Raw genomic sequence first — 25,957 nt, 5'->3', positions numbered from 1 at the left:
TGTAAGCTGTCAGTGCTTATATGCCACCGCCACTACAATTCATTCCAGAGTCTTGCCTTATCAAATGTCTTATTCAGTGTCTGAGTACCTAGTTACCAGGCTGTCATATAGAAGCCAGGGGAGTGTGCACACACTTGGTCAGTTTTGACTTTCTCACAAATTTCAAACTTTTATAACTTTGAGGGCCTTGGTAACAGATTAAGAATGTGCAGGAGAACAGACCACTTGCCAGTAAAGCGAACCCTAAAATGTTTGTTACCCCAACATTTTATGTGCCTGCTGTACCATGTACTTGTGTGGAAAAGTATCTTGTTCTCTTTGTATTGCTTCCTTTGTGTGAAATCCTGCCAGTTTCTCTGCTTTCCTTTTAAAAACTGACCACACTAATCAGGAGAACACACTGTGGTCAGTTCTCTAGTTATGCTGGGAACTCAGTGTACTCTCCTCCAATGATCAGACTTGTCCTGACACACCTTCCCTGCACAATCTTTCACTGGGAAGCTCAATGTACTGCTGATTCTCCAACCCCCAGCTCTTGTGCAGCTGAGAGCAGAGGGAATGTGATCACTTATAAAAAAGGAAATAAAATATATTCATAATATTTTTTTATATTTGTACACAATTTTTTTGCTTTTCATTTTTATTTTAAACCGAATGTGTTGTTTTACAAGTTGATCATTTACAATCACTTTAAAATGGGGGCAGATTTTCATTAACCTTAGTCCACATTTCTTTAAAATTGGTAAATCCCTGTAACAACCTACATTCTATGCTATTAAGCAAAATACCTATACCTTTCTTTTATTGCAGACCCTTAATTCAGTGACTGCACAACTTGGTGTTGAAGAATGCAGTGTTGCTTTGTTACCACACAACAGAGATAAAAACCGAAGCATGGATGTGTTGCCACCAGATCGCTCTCTTCCCTTACTCTTGTCTGCTCATGGAGAGGACACCAGCAATTACATTAATGCTGCCCTTACTGATGTAGGTATCTAACACTGGAGTACAAATTGGACAGAAATGTTCTGGCTATATTTGGATTCCTTTATTGTATTTTTTCTACATCTAGTCTTTAAAAGGAGGCTGTAGTGTGTTTTCAGTAAGCACACATTTTATATCATTACTGTAAAGCTTACCTGAAAGCAATTTTGGATGCGATTTTCACATTCTTTATTTCCTCGCTAAGCTATATTTTCATGATGGCATTTTATATAGAGACGTTGTAGATTCTCGCTCTTGCAGCAATCTGTAGGTCAGACAGTGCAAGTCAGCAACATATCTGAACAACTGCTGTGAGAAAAGAAATTCCATATAGGAACAAGACACTTAGAGAGTACAGTATATTGTTTTCTCTGAAGCATTTGGAGTCTAGACTGACTGAGAAGCTGGACATGGAGAACATTAATACAGCCTGCATTGCAGTACTATGTAAGAGGCACTGTAGACTAGAAAACATGGCTGCCTTCTGAGTCTTTGTACATGTACCACTAAAAAATGCATGTAGAAGCAATGCTTTTAAACATTAACACACATCTATAAGTAAAATAAATGTGTTGCGCTAAATCATAAAGGTACACATGTGAGACAATCAAACTTATCAATATATGAATTGTGAAAAAAAAGTCTGTGTGATTCAAGTAAGTGACAAGAATAATGAATAAGTCCTTTCGGAAAAATCATATACAAAATCCACGTGTATATATAGTGCTGTGATCTATAGATTCAGAACTTCTCCGTGACTGTGACAAAACTTCTCCGTGACTGTGACAAAACTTCTCCGCGACTGTGAAAAAATCCACCACCAGAAGTGCAAGCCTCTCACCTTAATATCTGACCCAGGTGCCAACCAGGGTCAGAAACGGTGTAACGTTAAAAAACCATACCCCGTGAAGAAACCATACCTTCGTCACTTCCTGTGTGAAACAGCTGAGCAGCGCAGCAGTGCGCATGCTCAGAGCCCCGGAGACGTAACTGAACAGCAAAGAAGATCACAAGTGCGCATGCTCAGAGGGTAGGAAAAACTCACGGCACTGTGTGAAATGTCATACTTGCGGCGGTATAATTAAAACAGTTCGGCTGCAACATTAAACATCTCTTCTATCGCTGTGACTTCCCTGATCTCTCCTAATAAATATAAAAGCGGCGGCGGGTGTATGAGATGAAAATGACGCCGATCTCGGCTCCGTGATCCGCTTTTATATTTATTAGGCGAGATGAGGGAAGTGACAGGGGAAGGAGCGGAGATGACTGACGTTGCAGAGGAGCTGTTTTAATGTAACGGCGGCAAGTGTAAGTACCGTGAGAAATCCATACCCTCCGTAGCAGCACCGGAAGTGACGAGGGTATGGTTTTCTCACGGGTATGGTTTTTTCACGGAACACCGGCAGTCCCCTAAAGGGGTAATCAAATGCCAGCAAAAAGGTGTATGCAGGAGAGTTCAGGATCAGACAGCTCATACGTCCATATCACAGGGCCATATGTAGAAGGGGAACAAAGCAAACAAAATCTAATGCTCTCTGTGTATACTATTCAGGCAGAAGTTTATTCAAAATACAGGGCACTCACAAAATGCTAGAATGTAAGAGCTTGATAAACAGCAATGTTTCAATGGAAGGGTGTGACGTCCGCAGCACGGCTCCGCCCCCCTGTACGCATTACATCAGTGCTCAGGGCTGTTGACTTTTTCAGCAAGGGGTGGAGTCCGGTGTGCACCGGCCGGGTTATAAGAGCCTGCATATCCAATCAGCTTCCTAGAAATAAGGAATGGAAAAATTAAGGTAGGGGAATGGCGCTGCCTACTAATAGTATGTAGGGGTAGGTATTAGAGGGGTACCAGTGTATAAAATAAATAATCAAAGTATCAAAGTACACGATATGTGGACAATAAAATAAATAAGTAATATATAATAAATAAAGTTGAAGTGCAGCACAGGTGCAATAGATAGATAATTTAATAAGTATGCAAAAAAAGTGTGTTATAGTGCACACATAAAATAATAATATGTATATCTCAATAGTGATAAGATGCAGTATGGTGAGATATGACAATAAAGTGGCAACGTGCAAAAAATCAGATAAAATTGTATCAACCAAAAGGTACAAAAAAGTGATTAGTGCACTTAAAAGTGACAAAGTATCAACTGGCAAAAAAGTCCATATGCCAGTACACAAAAACAGAGAAAATCAATTTAAGGTGACTGGGTGAAAGTCCATAAATAAATGTTAACGAATATAGGTGACTAAATCTTCACACATAGATGTCAGAGGTGACCCTGTGGTGGGTAGTGGGTGAGGTGCTTAGTGACCCCTAGGGTAAGTAGCCCACTCACCGGATATACCCACCCCACACAGGGATATAGAGCAGGTATATATTGAGGATAACGATCCCTCAAGTGGATCCTGGTTCCCTCTGTAGGTATGGATATATGGAGGTATGGGTCCTCTGTGGGGTCCCGGGATAGACAGGGGCTCTTTAAAGGGTATTCTGGATCCTGTGACCTAGTCAGGTTGAAAAAAGACACAAGTCCATCTGGCTCCAACAATAGAAAAAGAAAAAACAGGAAAAAAAAAAACACAGCCATACAATCCCATATACACAATCCTATACCTGCAGTTGATCCAGAGGAAGGCGAAAAACCCCAGCAAAGCATGATCCAATTTGCTACAGCAGGGTAAATAATTCCTTGGTGATCCCCCGAGAGGCAATCGGATATTCCCTGGATCAACTTTACCTAAAAATATTAGTACCCAGTTATATTATTTACACCTAGGAAAGAATCCAGGCTTTTTTTTTTTAAAGCAATGTAGTGAGCTGGCCAGAACCACCTCTGGAGGGAGTCTATTCCACATTTTCACCACTCTTACTGTGAAGAAACCTTTCAGTTTTTGGAGACAGAATCTATTTTTCTCTAGCCGTAAAGAGTGCCCCCTTGTCCTCTGTGATGACCCTAAATTGAATAACTCAACACCCAAGTTCACTATATGGACCCTTTATGTACTGTATTTATGAATGTTTATCATAATCTCCTCTTCTTAAGAGAGAATAAATTCAGTTCCTCTATTCTTTCCTCATAGCTGAGCTCCTCCCTGCCTCATCAGTTTGGTTGCCCTTCTTTGCACTTTCTCCAGTTCCCCAATATCCTTTTTGAGAACCGGTGCTTAAAACTGAACTGCATGTTCCAGATGAGGTATTACTAATGATTTGTACGTGGGCAAAATAATATCTCTCTCTCTCTGGAGTCCATGCCTCTGGTAATACAAGAAAGGACTTTGCTTGCTTTGGAAACCACAGCTTGGCATCACGTGCTATTATTAAGCTTATGATCTACCATAACACCCAGATCCTTCTCCGCTATGGATTCCCCCGTTTCTACTCCCCCTAGTATGTATGATGCATGCATATTCTTAGCCCCCAAGAATAATAAACTTTACATTTATTAACATTAAACCTCATTTGCCACATAGTTGCCCAATGAAACAGTGCATTGAGTTTGGCTTGTAAGTTGGAGACATCTTGTAAGGAAGTTATTCCACTGCAAAGCTTGGTGTCATCTGCAAAGACTGAAATGGTACTTTTAATCCCAGTCCCTATATAATTTATAAGGATATTAAAAAGTAAGGGTCCCAACACTGAACCTTGGGGTACACCACTGATAACCTTAGACCATTCAGAGTAAGCATCATTAACCACTACTCTCTGAATTCTATATTTTAGCCAATTTTCTATCCATTTACAAACTGATCTTTCCAAGCCTGTAGACTTTAACTTACACATTAGTCGTGTGTGGGGAACTGTGTCAAACGCTTTTGACAAATCCAAGTATACTACATCCACAGCCACCCCTCTGTCCAAGGTTTTACTTACCTCCTCATAAGAAGAAATCAGGTTTGTTTGTGTTTCATGAATCCCATTCTGTCTGTTGCTTAAAATATTTTTTTCCAGCAAGAACTCATCTATGCGGTCTTTTATTAAACTTTCCAGTATCTTCCCGACTATAGAAGTTAAACTAACAGTTCTATAGTTACTTGGCAAAGACTTTGATCCATTTTTAAATATAGACACCAACTTGACCCTACGCCAATCCAGTGGTACTATTACAGTTCTTAACGAGTCCCTAAAAATTAGAAACAAAGGCTTTGAAATGACAGAGCTCAATTCTTTTAGGATGCGTGGGTGGATGCCATCTGGTCCAGGAACTTTATCCTCCTTTATTCTGTCTAAATATTTCTGGACCATATCATGTTTGAGCCATTGTGGATCATTTGGGGCTGTGTCAATACCATCCTCATTATAGTCATGAGCTCCCCCATGCTCCTTTGTATACACAGAGCTGAAGAAAGTATTTAATCAAATTTGCCTTCTATTTGTCCCCAGTCACCTACTCCAGATTATTTTGTAAGAGGCCTACATGCTCAGACCTGACCTTTTTACTATTAACATATTTGAAGAATTTTTGGGGGTTTGTCTTACTATCCTATGCAATCTGTTGTTCGTTTTAAATTTTTGCGTCCTTCGTTTCCTTTTTACATATTCTGTTATATTCTTTTTATCAATTAAACAATGATAGTGTTCCTTCATTTTTATATTTTTTAAAAGCTCTTCTCTTATTATTGATAGCTTTTTTAACTTTGGCCGTGAGCCACATAGGTTTTATTTTTAGCCTTTTAAACTTATTGCCCATGGGAATATGCAGACTCCTACAACGTTAACCAACCACAATGCTCCTTGTAGTCAAAGACTATGTGATCTAGGTTTATCAGGACTTTGGTCAAATAAGCATTAGAGCAGCAAGAAAAATACTTATTTTAACTTAATAACATACCCCACATATTTATCTGAATTGTGAATTTTAATAAACAGCTGATTGTTATGTTCATCTTCATTGCTTTTCAGTATTACAGCCCTTTCTCTGGTTTATCCAATATTCCTAATGGTTTGTTTGTAATCCTAACACCGTATGTTCTTTGCTATTTTCTAGAGTTACAAGAAAAGTTCACATGTCATTGTTACTGTGCATCCTCTGCAAAACACAATCACAGACTTCTGGAGGCTAGTCTATGACTATGGCTGTAGCAGCATTGTCATGTTAAACCAGCTAAATCAATCTAACTCTGCATGGGTAAGAGAACGACCTACCTTTTGTTGAAATAAGATCAATGACCTGATTATGCTATACTGCTACATATACTCTAAATGCTTCATAGGGTAACTATTTTTAACAGAGTATATTGCAAATGAGAAAGAAATGTTTGTACTAACACTAGACTTATTAATAATTGTCCCACTATAAGGCACCACGGTGGGCCTTCATTTAACTCCTGTTGGAATTGCCTCAATGACATTTAAAAGTATGGAAAGAAAGAAAAGAATGGCAATGAGCTACTTTAAAATTAGATTACATGCAATGTGTTTATTCTGACTTTTTCACTTTATTAAATCACTTTAGCAAACAGAGGTCTGGTTCACATGGGAAATGTTTCAATGCATTTTGCAGCAAAGGCAAGCATGCGGGAAATGGCATGCTGTATTTTCAACGTCTCTTGACATGGTCTCATTCAGGACTTATTCTAGAAAAAGATACTTGCATGACAAAACATGTTAAAGTGTGAATAAACCCACCAAGAATCCTGTGTACTGCCTTGATTGTGCTTGCAAAATAAAGACCCTTATTGTCAGATAAAATATTATTGCTATATATGTAGCCAAAAAATAGTTGCTTGAATCCTTTAGCCTAAATTGGACAAAAATAAAAAATGTGTATAACTGTTTATAGTGGTAGTTATTACTGTTTTCATGCTATTGGTATAAAATATATTCATTATAGCGTGTTTATATTTATTTTCCCAGTAACAAAAATATAATACCCTCTGCACTCCCTGCAACCACTTTTCCTCTTTTGAACGAATGTGGCATAAAACAAAATTACTGCAAGACTTCACCCTCTGCAAATATGCCCTTCTCAAATACAACTCCTGCCTCCACGCTGCTAAACAAACCTACTACATAAATCTCATCAAAGCCCTCTCATCCAATCCTCATCAACTCTTTTCTACCTTTAATTCCTTTGTTCGGCCCTCACTGCCTTCACCCACTAACTTACCTAATGCCCAGGAGATTGCCAGTCATTTCAAAAACAAGACACAATTTGTGATGAGATCTCCAGTGTCCAGCTTTCTCCTCCAACCAAAATACCAAGTCCAACGCCACACTCATCACTTTCCTCCTTCCTGCCAAACTCCTTTCCATGGCCCACTTCACCACCTGTCCCCTGGGCCCTGTCTCCTCAGAACTACTACGGCCCTCTTCCTGCTCAATCCTAGACTCTCTAACCCACATTTTCAAAATTCTCCCTCTCTACTGACACCTTTCTGCCCCTGCTCAAATGTGCACTTGTTACCGCCATACTTAAAAAAAACTCTCAGCAGACCCCACCTGTTTGAATAATTTAAGACCTATCTCTCTGCTCCCATTTGCCTCCTAAACTCCTTGTCCACAACTGCACGAGTTGCTACCTTAACTGATAACAACTTTCTTAATCTCCTACTGCAGATATGGCAAACACAATGCCATCGGCCTGTGGGCCGAATCTGGCTCACCAGGCCTTGCCATGTGGCCTGCTACTGATGGGGGTGTTGGGGGGCATGAGGGCTGTGGAGACAGATGTGTGCAGAGGTGGGTGAATTGGGAGGCAGATTGGTGGGGGCAGAGGTCAGAACCCAGGAAGAGGGGTGAAAAGGAGATGTTGCACACTGTGCATAGCACACCCCTGAATCCTGAATTCTGTACACAGAGCACCCCAAAACCCTGTATTCTGTATATTGCTCACCCCTGAACCTTGAACTCTGTAAATAGCTCACCCCTGAACCCTGTACTCTGTTCGTAGAGCACCCCTAAACCCTGCATTCTGTACATAGTGCACCCCTGAACCCTGCACTCTGTGCATAGCGCACCCATTAACCCTGAACTCTATGCATTGTGCACTCTTGAAATCTAAACTTTGCACTCTGTGTGTGGTGCATCCCTAAAACCTCTTGATATCTAATGTAAGGGGGGGTTGGGGTTTATTTTGAATAAATTGTACAATAGTTGTAAACTTGAATATCTGCTTGCCATTTTTCCCCTGGGCTTCTGTTTTTAGAGATAGCTATTACTTAAACTATCAATACAACCAGTAATATTTGAATGCAGAGGCAATTATTTATTATGATAAAGAGTAGATATATATTCTTCAAGATAGAACCAGTCATTTTAGGGCAACCAGACTGCTGATGCAGCCCTTAATCAATTTAAGTTTGACACCCCTGCCCTACAGTCTAGCTTCTGCCCACAACATTCCACGGAAACTGTCCTACTAAAACTCACTAATGACCCACTGCACTAACTGCTAAAACCAACAACCATTACTCCATACACATACATTTAGACCTTTCTGCTGCTTTTGACACAGTTGACCACCCACTCCTCCTCAATAACTTCCACTCCCTTGGCCTTCAACTCTGCTCTTTCCTGGTTGGTCACTTACTTAGCTTAATGCCCTTCAGTGTTACTTTCAACACCATCTCCTCTGCGCCCCTTCCTCTCTCTGTTGAGGTACACAAAGGCTCTGTCCTCGGGCCCCTCCCTCTGTCTCTCCACATCCTCCCTGGGCCAGTTGATAACCTCTGACAGCTTCCAATACCACCTCTAAACCGATGATATAAGAAACAAAAGAGCCCCAGTACCAGGTCACCTGGGAAGCAAAGGGATTACTTCGGTAAAAAAAAGGTCATAATAGGGTTTACTGAAATGTGAAAAATGTATTAACTTTAAATTGATAGCAAAAAATGTAAACCGTGCTAAAAACATATTGATTTGCAGCATCACAGGATCACTCAGATCCACAAAGGCACCACAAATAGAGGTGCATAATAGGGTCAACAAACAAAAACACCAAATATTAATACATACATTAAATGTCATGCAATAATTATCGCATAAAAAATTATGCAGCAAAATGAGCCTTTATATGAAAAAAATGACATCCAATGTGTGTAAAGCCCCTGGGGACTGAGGCACGGGGATAACCCTATGTAGTGCCTTTTGAAGCGCAGGTGGAGTTAGCAGTGTTTCTTCAATAAGGTTCAATTTCTCTGTAGGTTCAGAGGCAAGAACAAGGGGTAAATCTCTCTTGCTAAGTGGAGCCGTTTGTTCATGATACTATTACGATGATGGTTTGGCATTAGGAAATGGGGAGGACCACTCAGCTGTCAGCTGCTGGTTGAAATGAAAAATCCATCTGTTGGCTCGTAAATGCTGGCGTTGTGATGATAATATAGTCCTGTAGTTTAGCCAACCAGCTTGGGTAACAGTGGTGACATTAGCCATCACTTGGTTGTAGTGGATATGTGCAAGCAACCTAATCACTATCAACCCCAGATCGGCTGTAAAATTAGGTGGTATTATTCCAAGGCACCAAAATCCATTAAATTCACATTGGTAGTCCTCTATGTACTGAGAACAAAGCCGTCTTGAGAGGCAGATTAAGCACAGATTTCCTGGAGCTAAACAAGAGAGTGATAGAAGGTACTTTACCACAACCTTGAATCACTTATGGGCTCTGGACATCTCGCTATTCCCATGCCGGTCTGCCACTGGATAATATGTCTCCACTTCTCAGGTTGTTGTTGGGATGTTGGGTCCCCCTCTGGTGCCGCTATACAGCAATCCCGACAATGCTTCGGCTCTCGGTCCCAGCAAGACAGGGCATTCCACAGGTGGCGTCACGTGATGCTAGTAACATCAACACGGTTCGCTAGGGGCGTAGCGACGCTTCGCCTGGACAAGGACCTTATAACTGTGGTTCCTAAATGCCGGAGCTGCCCCTCTTGTAAACTTTAAAGTGACAACAACAAAGTTTTTTTTTTATTGTCATTATATGCTCATTGGATTTCAAAGATTACCCAATTTTCACCAAGATAGTGTTTCAATGATAGCTCAATTGTAGCCTCAGCCACTCCTCGTATACGTATCATCTTTCTATTGGTATTAAGGGGGAGTGATAACATCCAAGACAGACAGACTTACAAAGAGTCATATATTGAACAGGTTGCTAGACAAGGAGGTGGGTGGATTAAAGGAGGAGAGAGGTACTTTAGGACTCAAGGAATATCTGGAGATTCAACTCAGTGTTTAGTCCTAATGGTGTGAGGTACCTCAACCTATAGATCCACCACTTCTCCTTTTGGAGTAATATACAGTTGAAGTCCCCCCTTCTTGATGTTAACTTGAGGACATACATTTCCTTTACTTTCTTGCCATCAGGTCTACCTCCATGGAATGAGGCAAAATGTTTTACCAGGGGTTTCTCCGGGCCTTTATCTTTGATCTCTCTTAGGTGTTGGCTCAGACTCTTGGCAGCTTACTGAGAGGCTGAGCTAGCTGCCGGTCTAGGCATCTGGGTGGATCCTAACCATATGCTTGGAATCTTTTCAGAGCCTGGACCAGCTCTGGGACATCAGCTGACAGTGGGCTATAGCCAAACTGCACTCCTATGATCCATAGAAGTACAGCTAAAAATGGTTTAATTCTTTAACCTCTGTAAAATTTCCAGAATTCACCCCTTCCTGACAAACGACACTACAAAACAAAGTATGCACTTCTTGGTTATATTCCACCTTGACTACTTCAGCTCTGTCTTCACTAGCTGGCCTTTACACAGGATACCCCCCTTTAGTATATTATGAATGCTGCTGCTAGACACCTTAGTAACCAATCCACGACTGCTGCCCCTCTCTGCCAGCCCCTTCAATGGCTTCCACTAGCCCAGCCTATAATATTCAAAATACTAACCACAACATACAAGGCCATCTACAGCACTGCCCCCCAGCTACACCACCAGCTTCATCTTGAGATATAGCCCACTTCGTCCACTCCTCTTCTTCCAGGACATCTTGCGGTCTAGCTCTCTTGTTACCTTCTCCCATGCCTACCTTCATGGCTTCTCCAGAACCTCTCCCATCCTGTGAAACTCCCTACCCCAGTTTGTCCAGGTAAGCTCCTACCCTGTCTGCCTTTAGGCGATTCTTGAAAAACATTTATTCAGGGAACCTACCCCACCTCAACCTAAAACTGTACTTGAGTCACCTCCATCAGATCATCTGCGGCAGCGATTACCTTTTGTACCACCTCCTCCTCCCTTTAGATTGTAATCTCCATGAGCAGGGCTCTCCGAATCCATCTGTACTGAACTGTATTGTTATTGTACTGTCCCCCTTTTATATTGCAAAGCACTGTATACATCCTGTATATTATTATTATTATTAATACTTACCAGTACTTTAGTAAATATTTCATGTAATCATTAATATGTGTTTACCCTGCCTAGATTTATATAACCCAAGGTCTAATTTGAATGTTCTCTTAACTGTTCTCTGTGATCACCACCAGCCATGCTTACAGTACTGGCCAGACAGTGGAATCTCCAGATATGGACCAATGGAAGTTCAGTTTGTGTCTGGTTCTGTAGATGAAGATGTTGTAACTCGTCTGTTCCGAGTGCAAAACATAACAAGGGTGAGTTGCCAGTATAGCTTTGTTTGTGAAATGTAAACATACAGTATAGATTCCAATTTAAACTGGCCCGTTTTAGTGTGTTCTATCTAGTAAAAAAAAGTGTTTACCTAAAAATAAAGGCTATTTATTTTTGCTATATCCATTTACATTTTATCTTTTAATTGTAAAATTAGAGAGTAGAGCCAGGGCAGGTAGATACCCTTGAAGTTCATTCCCTCAGATGTCAGGTTGTTGGGCGGCCCCAACAGCAATAGTAAGCTAGCTGGTTAAACATGAATGCCATATACATGCCTTTCTGGCACCTACTTTCCACCGTGAAGGCCATTGAAGCTGTCTAAAATTAGACAATATGGCACTCAAAAAAAAGGGGTTTGATGGCTGTTTGAGGCAGTACCACATCCCTTATAATTTATGCAAAAAGAAAAACCTAACCAGATGGGACTTTACTGGTACCAGAAAGGAACGATTGCACAATGTATATGTATAATAAGTTATATTTATTTACAAACATTTATAAAAGAGCAATAGATAAAAACAGAGTTTACAATATCCTGTGCCACTGGCCATATATCTATGCCAGCCAAAAAAGTGCAATGGTGAAATACCTTCAGTATACTTTGCAGGTGTGATATAAGAGGTCGATGTGTTTCACTCATAGCTTCATCAGGAACTTATCATCTTGACTGCAAAGGTAACAAATTAATGAATGCCCCTTTAGGCAATATAGTCCGAGACCATTGTGTCAGATTAAAAAAGAATATTTGGGGGGTAACCTATACGGATCAGTTGGTATGTTGCTGGTACATAAATGAGGAACACCAAAAGAGACCATTAAGCTCAATCCACAAACAAATGTACAAAAAAGGAAAGTATCCTGACTGAAGATCCACCAATCACAACGGGGGACGCATCACAGAAAGGTGAGTGTGGAGTGCTGCCCTGAATGTCAGCCAACCACCTTGTCAGCAACCAGCATCCGTCTCAGAAACTGCACTGGAGGTCCTTTTTTGGATATTTATTTGTGGATTGAGCTTGATGGTCTCTTTTGGTGTTCCTCATTTATGCACCAGCAACATACCAGTTGATCCATATATATTACCCTCCAATATCCTATTTTACTCTGACACAATGGTCTCGGACTACATTGCCTGAAGGGGCCTTTCATTTGTTACCTTTGCAGTCAAGATGACAAGGTCCTGATGAAGCTATGAGCAAAACAGGTCACCCTGTTTAATCACGCCTGCAAAGTATACTGACAATTTATTTATTTATTTACAATGTTTCATCGTTGCGCTTTTTTGGCTGGCATAGATATATGGCCATTGGCAGAGGATACTGTAAACTCTGTTTTTACCTATTGTTCTTTTATAAATGTTTGTAATAAAATAGAACTTTTTATACATATACATTGTGCAATCATTCCTTTCTGGTACCAGTAAAGTCCCATCTGTATAGGTTTTTCTTTTTGCACAATATGGCACTCCCTAACAGGCTTTGATCTTTGGTGTGAAGTGGATATACAGTATCTCACAAAAGTGAGTACACCCCTCACATTTTTGTAAATATTCTATTATACCTTTTCATGTGACAACACTGAAGAAATTACACTTTGCTACAATGTAAAGTAGTGAGTGTTCAGCTTGTATAACAGTGTAAATTTGTTGTCCCCTCAAAATAACTCAACACACAGTCATTATTGTCTAAATCGCTGACAACAAAAGTGAGTACACCCCTAAGTGAAAATGTCCAAATTGGGCCCAATTAGCCATTTTCCCTCCCCGGTGTCATGTGACTCGTTAGTGTTAAAAGGTCTTAGGTGTGTTAAATTTGGTGTTATCGCTCTCAATCTCTCATACTGGTAACTGGAAGTTCAAAATGGCACCTCATGGCAAAGAACTCTCTGAGGATCTTAAAAAAAGAATTGTTGCTCTACATAAAGATGGCCTAGGCTATAAGAAGATTGCCAATGCCCTGAAGCTGAGCTGCAGCATGGTGGCCAAGACCATACAGCGGTTTAACAGAACAGGTTCCACTCAGAACAGGGCTCGCCATGGCTGACCAAAGAAATTGAGGGCACATGCTCCGCGTCATATCCAAAGGTTGTCTTTGGGAAATAGTGATATACTATATATGAACATTTCAGAGGGGACAATATAAAAATGTGAAAAAGAAAACTGGGCAGTGTTTGTAAAGGTTGATGGCAGGTAGATGTAAAGTTCAATGTAAACTGTTGATTTACTAAAACTGGAGAGTGTTAGGCCCCTTTCACACATACGGTCGGTTCAGTTCATCAGTTCAGTCACATCAAAATGTATACGTTTTTCATCCGTTTTTTCATCCGTTTTTTCATCCGTTTTTTCATCTGTTTTTTCATCCGTTTTTTTTTACATCCACTACCAATGCAAAAACGGACCGTTTGTCTGTTTACATCCGTTTTTCGTCCGATCCGTTTTTTTGACGGATGAAAAATAGGGCATTCATCTGTTCCAAAAAATGGACGATGACGGAAGCAGATGAAAACGGATGTTAATGGATGATCATCCGTTGTCATCCGTTTTTACATAGAGATGCATTGATGTCTGTTTTTCATCCGTCAACGGATGGATGAAAAACGGACAAACGGACCGTATGTGTGAAAGGGGCCTTAAATCTGGTGCAGCTCTGCCTAGAAACCAATAAGCTTCCATTTTTTTTTTTTTTGGCAGAGCTTAATTGGACAAGCTGAAGTTAGAGGCTGATTGGTTACCATGCACAGCTGCGCCAGATTTTGTACTCTCCAATTTTAGTAAATCAACTCCATTGTCTGGCATTATCTACAGAAAACAACATTGTCCAAAAGAACACAGTTAGCAACAGATCTTTCTTTTAGGCCAACGGTTCATGTAAATCATGAATTAAACCCCTTTCACATATTTAAACTAGAGTTTAATTTTGTATAATGCTTGAAGTGAGTGGCATTAGCAAAGTATGTTTAATAGAGTCCTTTAGACAGTGTGCAGATAACAAAATGTTAATTTTGGAGTGGGAATTCAAAGAGAAAAATACATTTAAATATTTCAGTACTAAAAACCATAATCTTTTGAACTCTTGATAGGAATGTAAAGTATATTCTATTTATGAGTCACTGCCTTAGAATACATTAAATTGGATTTCTTTGATAGACAATCTTTGCAAGTGTTTGCGTTGTATAGTGCTTATCTGAAATTTGCATGCGGTCAGTGTAGCTGATGCTTCAGGTTTTCTCTGTATTTTCTCTGTATTTATCTGTCTTCTTGACTGTTTGACACGTAGGTTCGATTTGTACATTGATTTTGTGTATACCATGTCTGATTATTTTTTGATAAATTTGCTTAGAAAGGCATCTGGGCAACTTAAAGGGTTAGTTCACCTTTACGTTAAAAAAATGTCTGTACAGATAAGGGGCGTCTGTAGACAAAAACAAACTGTGCAGCTCTGACTAAAGTTGAATAATGCCCTTGCTACAGGAGGTGTAGGCTGTTTACGTATCTCCTGAAGTGTGACTGAAAAACACACAGGACATTGCTAGGACATTGTTAAGAGAGACCTGGTCATTACTGCTCACCTCCACCATCACGGAAGTAAATGATGAACTCAGAGATACTGTATCAGGGGAGAGAAAAAGCATGTAAGGGGGGTTTGAGCGGGTTTGAAATCATGCACATTCAGCTGAACTTGCATGATTTCAAACCCATATCAGTGCGAGTTCGGGGCGATTTGACAGTCATCTGTGCGGATTCCTGCACAGATGTCTAATGAAATCGTCCCTGAAGTGGCCAAAACTAGTGCAGAAACTACTTTAGGGAAATCGGTGCGGCGCCAAAAAGCCACATGGATTGGGACGGTGTTATTGTGGGCAATGGGCTCCGATTTGGCATGAGATTTGACATGTCAAATCGCATATCAAATTGGCCTGGGGCCTTAATTAGAGAGCTCACTCCTGTGAAGGAGGAGGTAAGCAGTAACGACTAGGCCTCCTTAGCAATGTCCTGGGAATATTCCAGTCAGGCTGCAGTTTGTTTTTATCTACAGACACCCCTTACCTGCATAGGTAGTTTTTTTTTTTTTTTTTTTGGTAAAGGGGAACTTAAATAGACAGAAATGATGTACTGTTTCAATATGTATATGTTTGTTTGTGTGTGTGTGTGTGTGTGTGTGTAGATATATGCATATATTCAGTGTATTATATACCTCCCTGCAGTCATCTGTATGAATATTTACTACACCTTTTTGCACAAAGCCTAAAATCTGCATTTTATATGCAATCTGTACTTTCATTTGGGAAAAAAAAAAAACATGAATTCCCTGGTTGGTTATTTAGCACTATGCCACTCCCTGTAAACATTTACCCCATTTGGTTTGCGCAATGTTTGTATGTGCTACAGTAGGCATATTTACAAGCATGGTGGGTAAGTGGACAGCCTTCTTGCACTAAGGATCTGGGCTTTAGATTCAAGTCCAACCAGGACTTTGCATGCTCTCCAGGTGTTCGATTGAGCCACACCAAGTATACCAAAACCAAAAGCATGTACAAATGCAGATGGTCACAGGAACAAAATTAAATCTGTTGTTGTGCAAAGTACAGCTAAAGATTCTCAAACCCCCAAAAAAATAAAAAATCACCCACACCATAATCCCAGGTGAAACTTATAGTTCTGTGTTTACGGCTGCAGTAGCCAATACGTTTTAATGTATGGTAATCACATCTAAAGTAGAACTAGACCCCCCTATTTGTTTAGGAAGGTATACGCTTAGCCTGTGTTTCAATTTTCTGTTGCCATGATGCTAAACCTATGACCAGCTCTGAGACCAGCCATTTGAGGGATTCAAAGATCAGTCAAGAGCTGACGTGCCAATTATTACCCGAGGCATGCCTTCATTGTAGCATATGCTCCCCCCCCCCCCCAACACTAGTAGGCAGAAAATAAATTTATGTCTGTTTGATTATGGATTTAATAACATTTATTAAACATTTTTAATATGAGCCAGTTTTGGGAAATGCTTAAATAGGTGGGGTTGGTTTCACTTTAAGGCCCCTTTTTACAGGCAAACCTGTTTTTTAGGCAGACCCGATCAGACCATCCATTGTGTTATGGAGCAGCGGTTGTCAACAAACGTGTCTGTTGACACCTGCCGACATTCGATCCTATCCTCCAAAAACAGATGGATGGGGGATCCGTTCCCATCCATCTAAGCAGATCAGATCTGATGGCTGTCGGGTGTAAACAGCCATTTACAAGCCATTTTTCAAGCCATCTGCCTGCTCAGCAGGGATCAGAGACCAGATTCCCCACTGAGCAGGCGGACTCCTGGTGGAGGCTTCCCCATGTGGACGGGGCCTTAGTCTTTCAGCTAAAGTATTAGACCCGTGATGTTGGGAGACATTAAATGTATCAGAGGAAAATGAGTGTTCATCAGTTTCCCAAAGGAATACACACAAGATGCTGATATCCCATAAATTCAACACATTATTATGATAGAAATGTTACCATTCAAATGTTCATCTGAAGCTGTAGCAATGTTTTACAGGATATGCTGCTGTGTTGATAGTATTATATCAAAACCAAATCACTGCTTTTACAAAGGGAAAAACTTCCGCTCAGCTTTCGCTGACAATCAAGCTCCCTTCCTGGTACTCAATGCTATAGTTACTGCTGAGATTGAATGAAACTGGATTTATGTAACATATTTTGCAGATCCAGGAGCACCAGATGATAATTCATTTTTATATACATGCAACATTTCTCTATTGAACAAAAGTAGTAATTTCTAGACACTTAGGTTATATGCGGCTTCCTACAAGAAATTTGGACACTGGCAAAAAGAAAAAAAAACATTGAAGGGCAATCACTGTATAACCCTGTCCATAACCGTCATGCCTCAGTTTGTTGGTAGTGTCCTTGGCAGTTAGACACCTTTTCCTCAGCTCTGCTGAGAAATAGTTTTGCTATATTTTTGCTTAAAAAATAGAAAAACCTGTGCTTGGACGTAATGAAAAATACAAAATAGCTGCCAACACAATTTGCTGGCTGCCAACATACATGAAATAGAAACAGGAAGTGTAGCGCTCCTTAATAAAACATGATGCAATTACACCAAAGTGGGAAAAAGTCCATCTTTAGTCCTCATGCGATAACTGCAAGGTGAATAAAGATATAAAGAGAAGGAGATCCTCCACCACCCCAGGAAGCACACGCAGTCTCTTACAAAATGGAGTTGACCACGAATTACATGTGGTCAAGACACGCAGTAATGTTCCAGGAATGGTTCACAGAGGACTGATCCTCCAGCCTGTAAAATCAGCTAAGAACTTCTCCACACTGAAGTGGCTAAATGGTAGAGAGCAGTAAACTCCCAAGGATATAGTATCCTCACTCTGATCAGTCATAAGAACAGCAAGGCTTTCAGAAGTTAAAGGCCAGGGACTTACATTTTGGACCCATTGTCAAGATTCCTGGTGAGATCAGTTTTGAGGCTGTGAAACATCCCAACATTTCCCTTTTGCTAACTGTTCTTGTTGTTGGTATGTTCTTTATGTTCAAGTTGTTGGTAGTTGCTTGACTCATAAGTTCTGTTGTTGCAGACTAGCCTCCTACACACTACTAGTTTTTTTTTTGTTCAGCCCAGCAGGTTGAGCAAAAAAAAAAAAAAAAAAACTGACTTCTCAGGTCGGAGCCTCTGTAATCACAATCTGATGTTAGTACAGTGATCTCCCCTGCTAAGGCTATTGTGTTCTAACAAGGGGGATGACCCCCTCTGGCTTCTGTTGGGTCGCCTGCTGTACACACGGGCCGAATGTCGCCCGGTTTTCATTGAACGGGCCGATGCTGCCCGACATTCGACCCATGTGTACTAGGCTTTAGAGATAGTATTTTGCCTTGTTTGTGATTCTAGTCCTGGGATGAACATCAAATCAATCCATTATGACCAAACACTTCACCTCTTCTGGTTCAAGTTCAGACGTTTGCCCTTCTGGTTGTTGCAGATGATTCCCTATTCCATCTTAGATTTATCGGTGGTTGTGTCCCACTCCTTAGTTGGACTGCTTTTGGACGTCTCAAATGTCTAAGAATTCCTGTGTTCCCCAATGAACTTTAAATAAAGATTTTTGTGCTTACCGTTATAACATATTTTTCTTGAAGTCCATTGAAGGACAAAGGTCCCATCCTCCTGTGTTTATTGGGCCTATAATCTGTTTTTTTCCCCCTCAAAACTGAGGCAGTATAGTTAAAGTACTTGTAAAAGGTTTTTTTTTTTTTTTGTTAAACATAACAAACATGTTATACTTACCTGCTCTGTGTAGTGGTTTTGCACAAAGCAGCCTAGATCCTCCTCTTCTTGGGTCCCTCTTCGGCTCTCCTGGTCCCTCCCTCAAGTTGAGTGCCCCCACAGCAAGCAACTTGCTATGGTTGCAGTCAAGCCAAGCTGAAACTCCCTGTGTATATTCAGACACGGAGCTGCGGCCCAGCCCGCCCCTTCTCTTTCCTCATTGGCTCACTGAATTAGTATTTAAACACTTAAGCCCCGGAAGATTTTGCCCCCTTCCTGACCAGGGGGTATTTTGCGATTCGGCACTGCATGAATTTAACGGACAGTTGCACGGTCGTGAAACGCTGTACCTAAACGAATTTGATGTCCTTTTTTTCCCACAAACAGAGCTTTCTTTTGGTGGTATTTGATCACCTGTGCGATTTTTTGATCATGCGCTATAAACAAAAAAAGAGTGTCGATTTTGCAAAAATAACAATATTTTTTCACATTTTTTATATGAAATTCCCCCCAAAAATGTAAAAATCTAATTTTTTTAACATTTTCAGGCGATTTGTTTTATGCTACATATGTTTGGTAAAAAAAATCGCAAAAAGCGTATTTTGATTGGTTTGCGCAAAAGTTATCGCGTTTACTAACAAAGGGAAAAATTTTGTCATTTTTGTTGTTTTTTTTTTAATGAGTAATGGCGGCGATCTGCGATTTTTTTTTTTTTTTGCGGAACTGCGACATTGCGGTGGACAGATCGGACCCTTGACTGACATTTTTGACACTTTTGGGGTTACCAGTGACATTACTACAGTAATCAGTGCTATACATATGCACTGTTACTGTAAAATGACGCTGGTAGTGAAGGGGTTAACTTTATTTGAGAGGGAGGGGTGGTGTGTGTCCCTAGGGGTGTGATTCTTACTGTGATTGGCTGTGGCTTGAAGTGTAGGAACAGTGATCAACGATCCTACATAGTAGAACCGTATGATCACTGTTCATACACAGGGGAGAATGACAGGCGGCTTGTTTACATCAGCCGCCTGCCTTTCTCCCGCTGTCACGGACGATTGCGAGTGCACACGCGCGGGGGGGGGGGTCCGTGACCGCGCGGGAGCGCGCCTCCGGCGGCGCGTGCTCGCTCCCCAGAGCCTCACAGGCTAGTGACGTACCCATACGTCACTTTGCCTGTGAGGGGCTGACCGCCGCAGTATATGTACTTGCGGCGGTCGGCAAGTGGTTAAGTATTAGTAAGTATTAGTAAAAGCAGTATTTTGTTGCTTAAAGCTTGGTGTTGTGAACAGTGGCTTACATAAATGATCAAAGGGCACCAGAAGCTTAGCAGTTCTAAAAGAAGTACGTCTAATACCCTTATAGGCAGAAACTTACATTCCAGCTCTCTCTGCCATCTGCCTATCTTGATTTGACAATTGGCAGGTGGAAAAAAGTGGGGAAAACCAGATGTGGACATCCTGGTCATCAGGTTCATCAACAACAACAAGCTAAACAAGTTTGTGGCCAACACTAGGGATTCTCTATTCTTGGCAGCAGATGCTCTGGTTATTCCTTGGACTCAGTTCCAACTGGTTTGTGTCAGCGGGTCTGTGGTAGTGAGCCCTTGTAAATCCCCAGCTCAGGATTCCCCAGGGCGCAGTGTCTAAGCCCCAGCCTGCTTCTTCACCAGGGCCCCTCATGGTGGGGATGGACTTGCAGCAGGCTGGAATCAGGTCACGGCCCCCAGGTAGGCTCAGCTGAAGATGCAGAGACCGCTGGCATGTGCAGAGTAAACAGCAGACAAAAGGATATCCATGAGACAAGCCGAGATCAGGACAGGCAGCAAATAAACACAGGGGAAGACAGGGTGAATCAGATACTATAGCCTAGGAGTATACAGATGGGATCTCAGGGAACAGTGAAGTTGCTCAAGCAATGAGGGTTACACTGAGCAAGTCTTATATAGACAAGCCAATTAGGAGACGGGCCAGGAAGTGATGAAGGGACAGGAAATAAAAGCCCACAGGATAGCAGACAACGCCCATAGGCGATCACAGCCACACCACACAAGTGAAAAGAAGCAAAGTAGAAGCACTGCAGCAAGGAGGTAAGAGTATACAAACAAAAACTACAGGCTAACTTGTGACAGTTTATGCCCATCCTCCAATGAAGATTCTCCCAGGACTGCTGTGCAAAATAGAGGAAGAAAGGGTTCCAGTGATTATCATCACATCAAATTGGCCTAAAAGAACATGGTACACAGACTTACGCAGACCTCTGGCGAATGAGCCCTTGCCATTTCCAAACAGACCAGACTTACTGGTTCAAGGCCCCCTGCTCCATCCTGCTTCTCAGTCACTGGCTTTAATGGCATGGCTTTGCAAGCCAAGTCACAAAGGACAGGGGTGTCTCTCATTTGGTTATTCCCACATTACTCTGAGCAAGGAATTTCAACTTCTGCGATATTTATCATCGCACATGAAAGGTTTTCTTTGCATGATGTGAAGAGAGGAGACCTAAACCTAGGCAATCAATTTTTGTGCGTAATATGGACTTTCTTCCATCTGATCTTCACCAGCATCTGGCCATGAGTACCCTCAAGGGACAGGTTTCTGCCTTATACATTCTTTTCCACAATCCCTTATCAAGACTCTTCTACAGGGGGTTGCTTATATTATTCCCCTAATTTGACCTGTGTCACCTAGGGATCTTAACTTGGCACTCTCTGCTTTTCAGAGACCTCCCTTTGAACCAATTAGAGACATTCTGTTGGTTATCATGTTTTGTTTTCATCAATTCTGTTAAGCGTGTTTTAGAGTCAGCCTTTCCTTGTTTTGCACATGGACAAGATCATTTTGTGATCTTTTTGCATAAGGCGGTCTCCTCTTATCACCTCAGTGTAGACATTGCCTCCCTTTTTTTTCTGCGCTGCCCCAAAACATGACTAGGAACTAGACCTATGATGCCTGGATGTAGTCAGGGCTTTAAGGTTCTGTTAAGGTCTTACCTTACCCTCCTGTTGGCAGCCATCTTGGACATGTGCAGACTGCTGCCTCTTATGGACTCATCACTTCCTGCTGCCTGGGCATCGCACATTGATGATGCTGCACACCTGACTATTTCTATGACCTGTTGGGTTACAATCCTTGCCCTTGTGTTTGTGCTCCAAGGTGCACCTCTGCTAGCAGTCTTCTGTTCTCTGTGTTCCTCCGTGTATGACCTGGCTTGGCTGACGACTCTCCTGGCTCTTGACCTGGCATCGGCTGACAACCCGGCATTGGCAGACGGCATCGGGAGATTACACACTTCTGGACCCAACCCCGGCTTGGATGACCACCCACTCCTGGACTTGACCCTGGCTTTTTCCTGCTCTCTCTTCCTCACTCTTGCTGTGCAATTATTGTTGGTTTCCCTAATAAACTGCTTTATTTTACCTGCATCCCCATGTGGTCTGATTTCCTGGCACCCTGACAGATTCTACCTAAAAGCTACAGCCTCTGTTCACAAGTCCTTGTTTGTCCTGCCCATGGGCCCTTGTAAAGGATCCCTGCTTGCCAGGTGGATCAGTCAACTCATTTGCAGGATTTACGCCCTTGAGGATAAGGTTCCTCCCGTTCCCATCAGAGTCCATTCCACCAGTTCTGTTGGTGTCTCCTGAGCTTTTCAGCATCAAGAATATGTGTCCCAGATTTGCAAGGCCACCTTCTGGCCCTCCATTCACTCATTTTTTCATGTTCTATCAGGTAAACTTTCAGGCCTCAATTGAAGTAAGCTTGGGCCACAAGGTTCTTCAAGCTGTATAAATGAAAAAAAAAAAAAACAAGAGATAAACTTGCACTTAGTGTAGCATGACACTGAAGCACTTTAAAATGTCTGAATACAGGACATAAAAATTGTATACAAAATATTAAGTGCACATATCCCTTGCAATGTTTGGGGAATCAGCTGGATCACAGGACACAGGCATTGCAATCAAAGGAATGTTTATTAACTTAAACGGCTTCACAGTAGCAAAAAAGGATAACAGTCTCACTGACTTGAAGAGTCCAGAACTGCTGTTGCAGTTAAACAGTCCATGACTTTTGGAGAGCATAACTTCCCCTGTCAACAGGTTTCTAGCCAGGATACTGACATGCACCCTCACGGCTGTACACAAGTCCACCATCCACAGTCTCCTCTATACTCCTCCACACCCCACCTCCCACTCCACACCCCACCTACAACTTCCTGCCTTTTTTAAACCCACTTCCTCCTATCAGTAAGTTAACCATTTTGTTCCCTTAAAGGGACCACAGTCCAAGCAGAGGGGAAATATAGTGCCATTGCAGGACCCAGCCCTGGCATCCTGTACACCCTATCAACCCATAAATAAAAAAGAACAACTCATAAATCCATCACATAGAAAGTACATCAATAATTCATGTCCACGTTAAAAATAATATAATGTGTATAAAATATAAGAATCAGCCAAAACACTTTTTATAGGAAATAAATGATACAGTATATGTGTCTAAAAAGTCCAAGATTTTGTCAAAACTCCAACAAGTGAAATAAACATTTCAAAGCATATAACGTGCTTCCAATGGTTAGATGCTGCTCCCCCATGCACAGCCTCTTACCAGAAAGATCAATTTGTGCTCCAAGTTAATAACACCAACAGATATCACCCACAGGCACTTTATCACTCTCTTTAATCATCACAATGCTCCACGGCAGCACTCAAAAAGGATAAAGGAGAAACCTCATGGTGCAGTAAGCTTAAAACATAGTTTGTTGAAAAAAGCGATATCCGTACATAGTTACATAATTACATCATTATTCAAGTTGAAAAAAGACACAAGTCCATCTGGCTCAACCAAAAAAAAAAAAAACTGTAATGAAAACCCACCCATACAATCCCATATACACAATCCTATACCTGCAGTTGATCCAGAGGAAGGGGAAAAAACCCCAACAAAGCATGATCCAATTTGCTGCAGCAGGGGAAAAAAAATCCTTCCTGATCCCCCGGGAGGGGGATCCCTGGATCAACTTTTACCTATAAATATTAGTACCCACTTATATTAAGTTCACCCAGGAGAGAATCCAGGCCTTTTTTAAAGCAATCTAGTGAGCTGCCCAGAACCACCTCTGGAGGGAGTCTATTCCACATTTTCACAGCTCTTACGGTATGGAAACCTTTCTGTATTTGGAGACGAAATCTGTTTTCCTCTAGACGTAAAGAGTGCCCCCTTGTCCTCTGTGTTGACCTTAAAGTGAACAACTTAACACCAAGTTCACTATATGGACCCCTTATGTATTTATACATGTTGATTATATCCCCCCTTAATCTCCTCTTCTCAAGAGAGAATAAATTCAGTTTCTCTAATCTTTTCTCATAGCTGAGCTCCTCCATGCCTCTTATCAGTTTGGTTGCCCTTCTCTGCACTTTCTCCAGTTTCCCGATATCCTTTTTAAGAACTGGTGCCCAAATCTGAACTGCATATTCCAGATAAGGTCTTACTAATGATTTGTACAGGTGCAAAATTATATCTCTCTCTCTGGAGTCCATGCCTCTGTTAATACAAGAAAGGACTTTGCTTGCTTTGGAAACCGCAACTTGGCATTGCATGCTATTATTAAGCTTATGATCAACCAGAACACCCAAATCCTTCTCTGCTATGGATTCCCCCAGTTCTACTCCACCTAGTATGTACAGCTGCAAGAAAAAGTATGTGAACCCTTTGAAATTATATGGATTTCTGCACAAATTGGTCATAAAATGTGATCTGATCATCATCTAAGTCACAACAATAGACAATCACAGTCTGCTTAAACTAATAACACACAAAGAATGAAATGTTGCCATGTTTTTATTAAACACACCATGTAAATATTCACAGTGCAGGTGGAAAAAGTATGTGAACCCCTAGACTAATGACATCTCCAAGAGCTAATTGGAGTGAGATGTCAGCCAACTGGAGTCCAATCAATGAGATGAGATTGGAGGTGTTGGTTACAGCTGCCCTGCCCTATAAAAAACACACCCCAGTTCTGGGTTTGCTTTTCACAAGAAGCATTGCCTGATGTGAATGATGCCTTGCACAAAAGAGCTCTCCAGCTGCATGATGCATGCATATTCTCCCCCCCCCCCCCCCCAGGTGCATAACTTTACATTTATCAACATTAAACCTCATTTGCCACATAGTTGCCCAATGAAACAGTGCATTGAGGTCAGCTTGTAAGTTGGAGACATCCTGTAAAAAAGTGATTCCACTGCAAAGCTTGGTTTCATCTGTAAAGACTGAAATGGTACTTTTAGTCCCAGTCCCTATATCATTTATAAAGATATTAAAAAGTAAGGGTCCCAACACTGAACCTTGGGGTACACCACTGATAACCTTAGACCATTCAGAGTAAGAATCATTAACCACTACTCTCTGAATTCTATCTTTTAGCCAATTTTCTATCCAATTACAAACTGATCTTTCCAAGCCTGTAGACTTTACCTTACACATTAGCCGTGTGTGGGGAACTGTGTCAAATGCTTTTGCAAAATCCAAGTATACTACATCCACAGCCACCCCTCTGTCCAAGGTTTTACTTCCCTCCTCATAAAAATAAATCAGGTTTGTTTGACAACTTCTGTCTTTCATGAATCCATGCTGCCTGTTGCTTAAAATATTTTTTTCCAGCAAGAACTCATCTATGTGGTCTTTTATTAAACTCTCCAGTATCTTCTCAACTATAGAAGTTAAACTAACAGGTCTATAGTTACTTGGCAAAGACTTTGATCCCTTTTTAAATATAGGCACCACATTGACCCTACGCCAATCCAGTGGTACTATTCCAGTCCTTAACGAGTCCCTAAAAATTAGAAACAAAGGCTTTGAAATTACAGCTCTCAGTTCTTTTTGGATGGTCCAGGCGCTTTATCCACCCTTATGGTCCAGAAATATTTAGACAGAATATCACTTTTGAGCCATTGTGGATCATTTGGTGCTGTGTCAATACCATCCTCATTATGGTCATGAGCTCCCCCATGCTCCTTTGTATACACAGAGCACAGCATCGGCGTTTCTCTGCTTTTTTTTTTAACTTCAGGAAAGGAGACTGGTCTTTTGTTATTCTGAAGAAATAGCAGTTTGTCTGTGT

The 25,957-nt window shown here is 41.3% G+C and overlaps 1 protein-coding gene across 3 annotated transcripts in view; it reads left to right on the top strand.

Annotated features, from left to right (window-relative positions):
• PTPRU (protein tyrosine phosphatase receptor type U) overlaps positions 1-25,957 on the top strand; it is a 231,435-nt gene that overhangs the window by 190,165 nt on the left and 15,313 nt on the right. For all 3 annotated transcript variants that reach the window (XM_082245604.1, XM_082245606.1, XM_082245605.1), the window contains 3 exons: positions 811-987; positions 5,982-6,122; positions 11,429-11,554. In XM_082245604.1, coding sequence (XP_082101730.1) covers positions 811-987; positions 5,982-6,122; positions 11,429-11,554 — 444 coding nt within the window. The remainder of the gene's footprint in view (positions 1-810; positions 988-5,981; positions 6,123-11,428; positions 11,555-25,957) is intronic.

Source organism: Pelophylax lessonae (genome assembly GCF_965119305.1).
Source record: "Pelophylax lessonae genome assembly, chromosome: 2".
In the NCBI taxonomy this organism is placed as follows: domain Eukaryota; kingdom Metazoa; phylum Chordata; class Amphibia; order Anura; family Ranidae; genus Pelophylax; species Pelophylax lessonae.
Note: the sequence above shows the minus strand (reverse complement) of the source record. Positions and strands in the feature narration are given on the sequence as shown.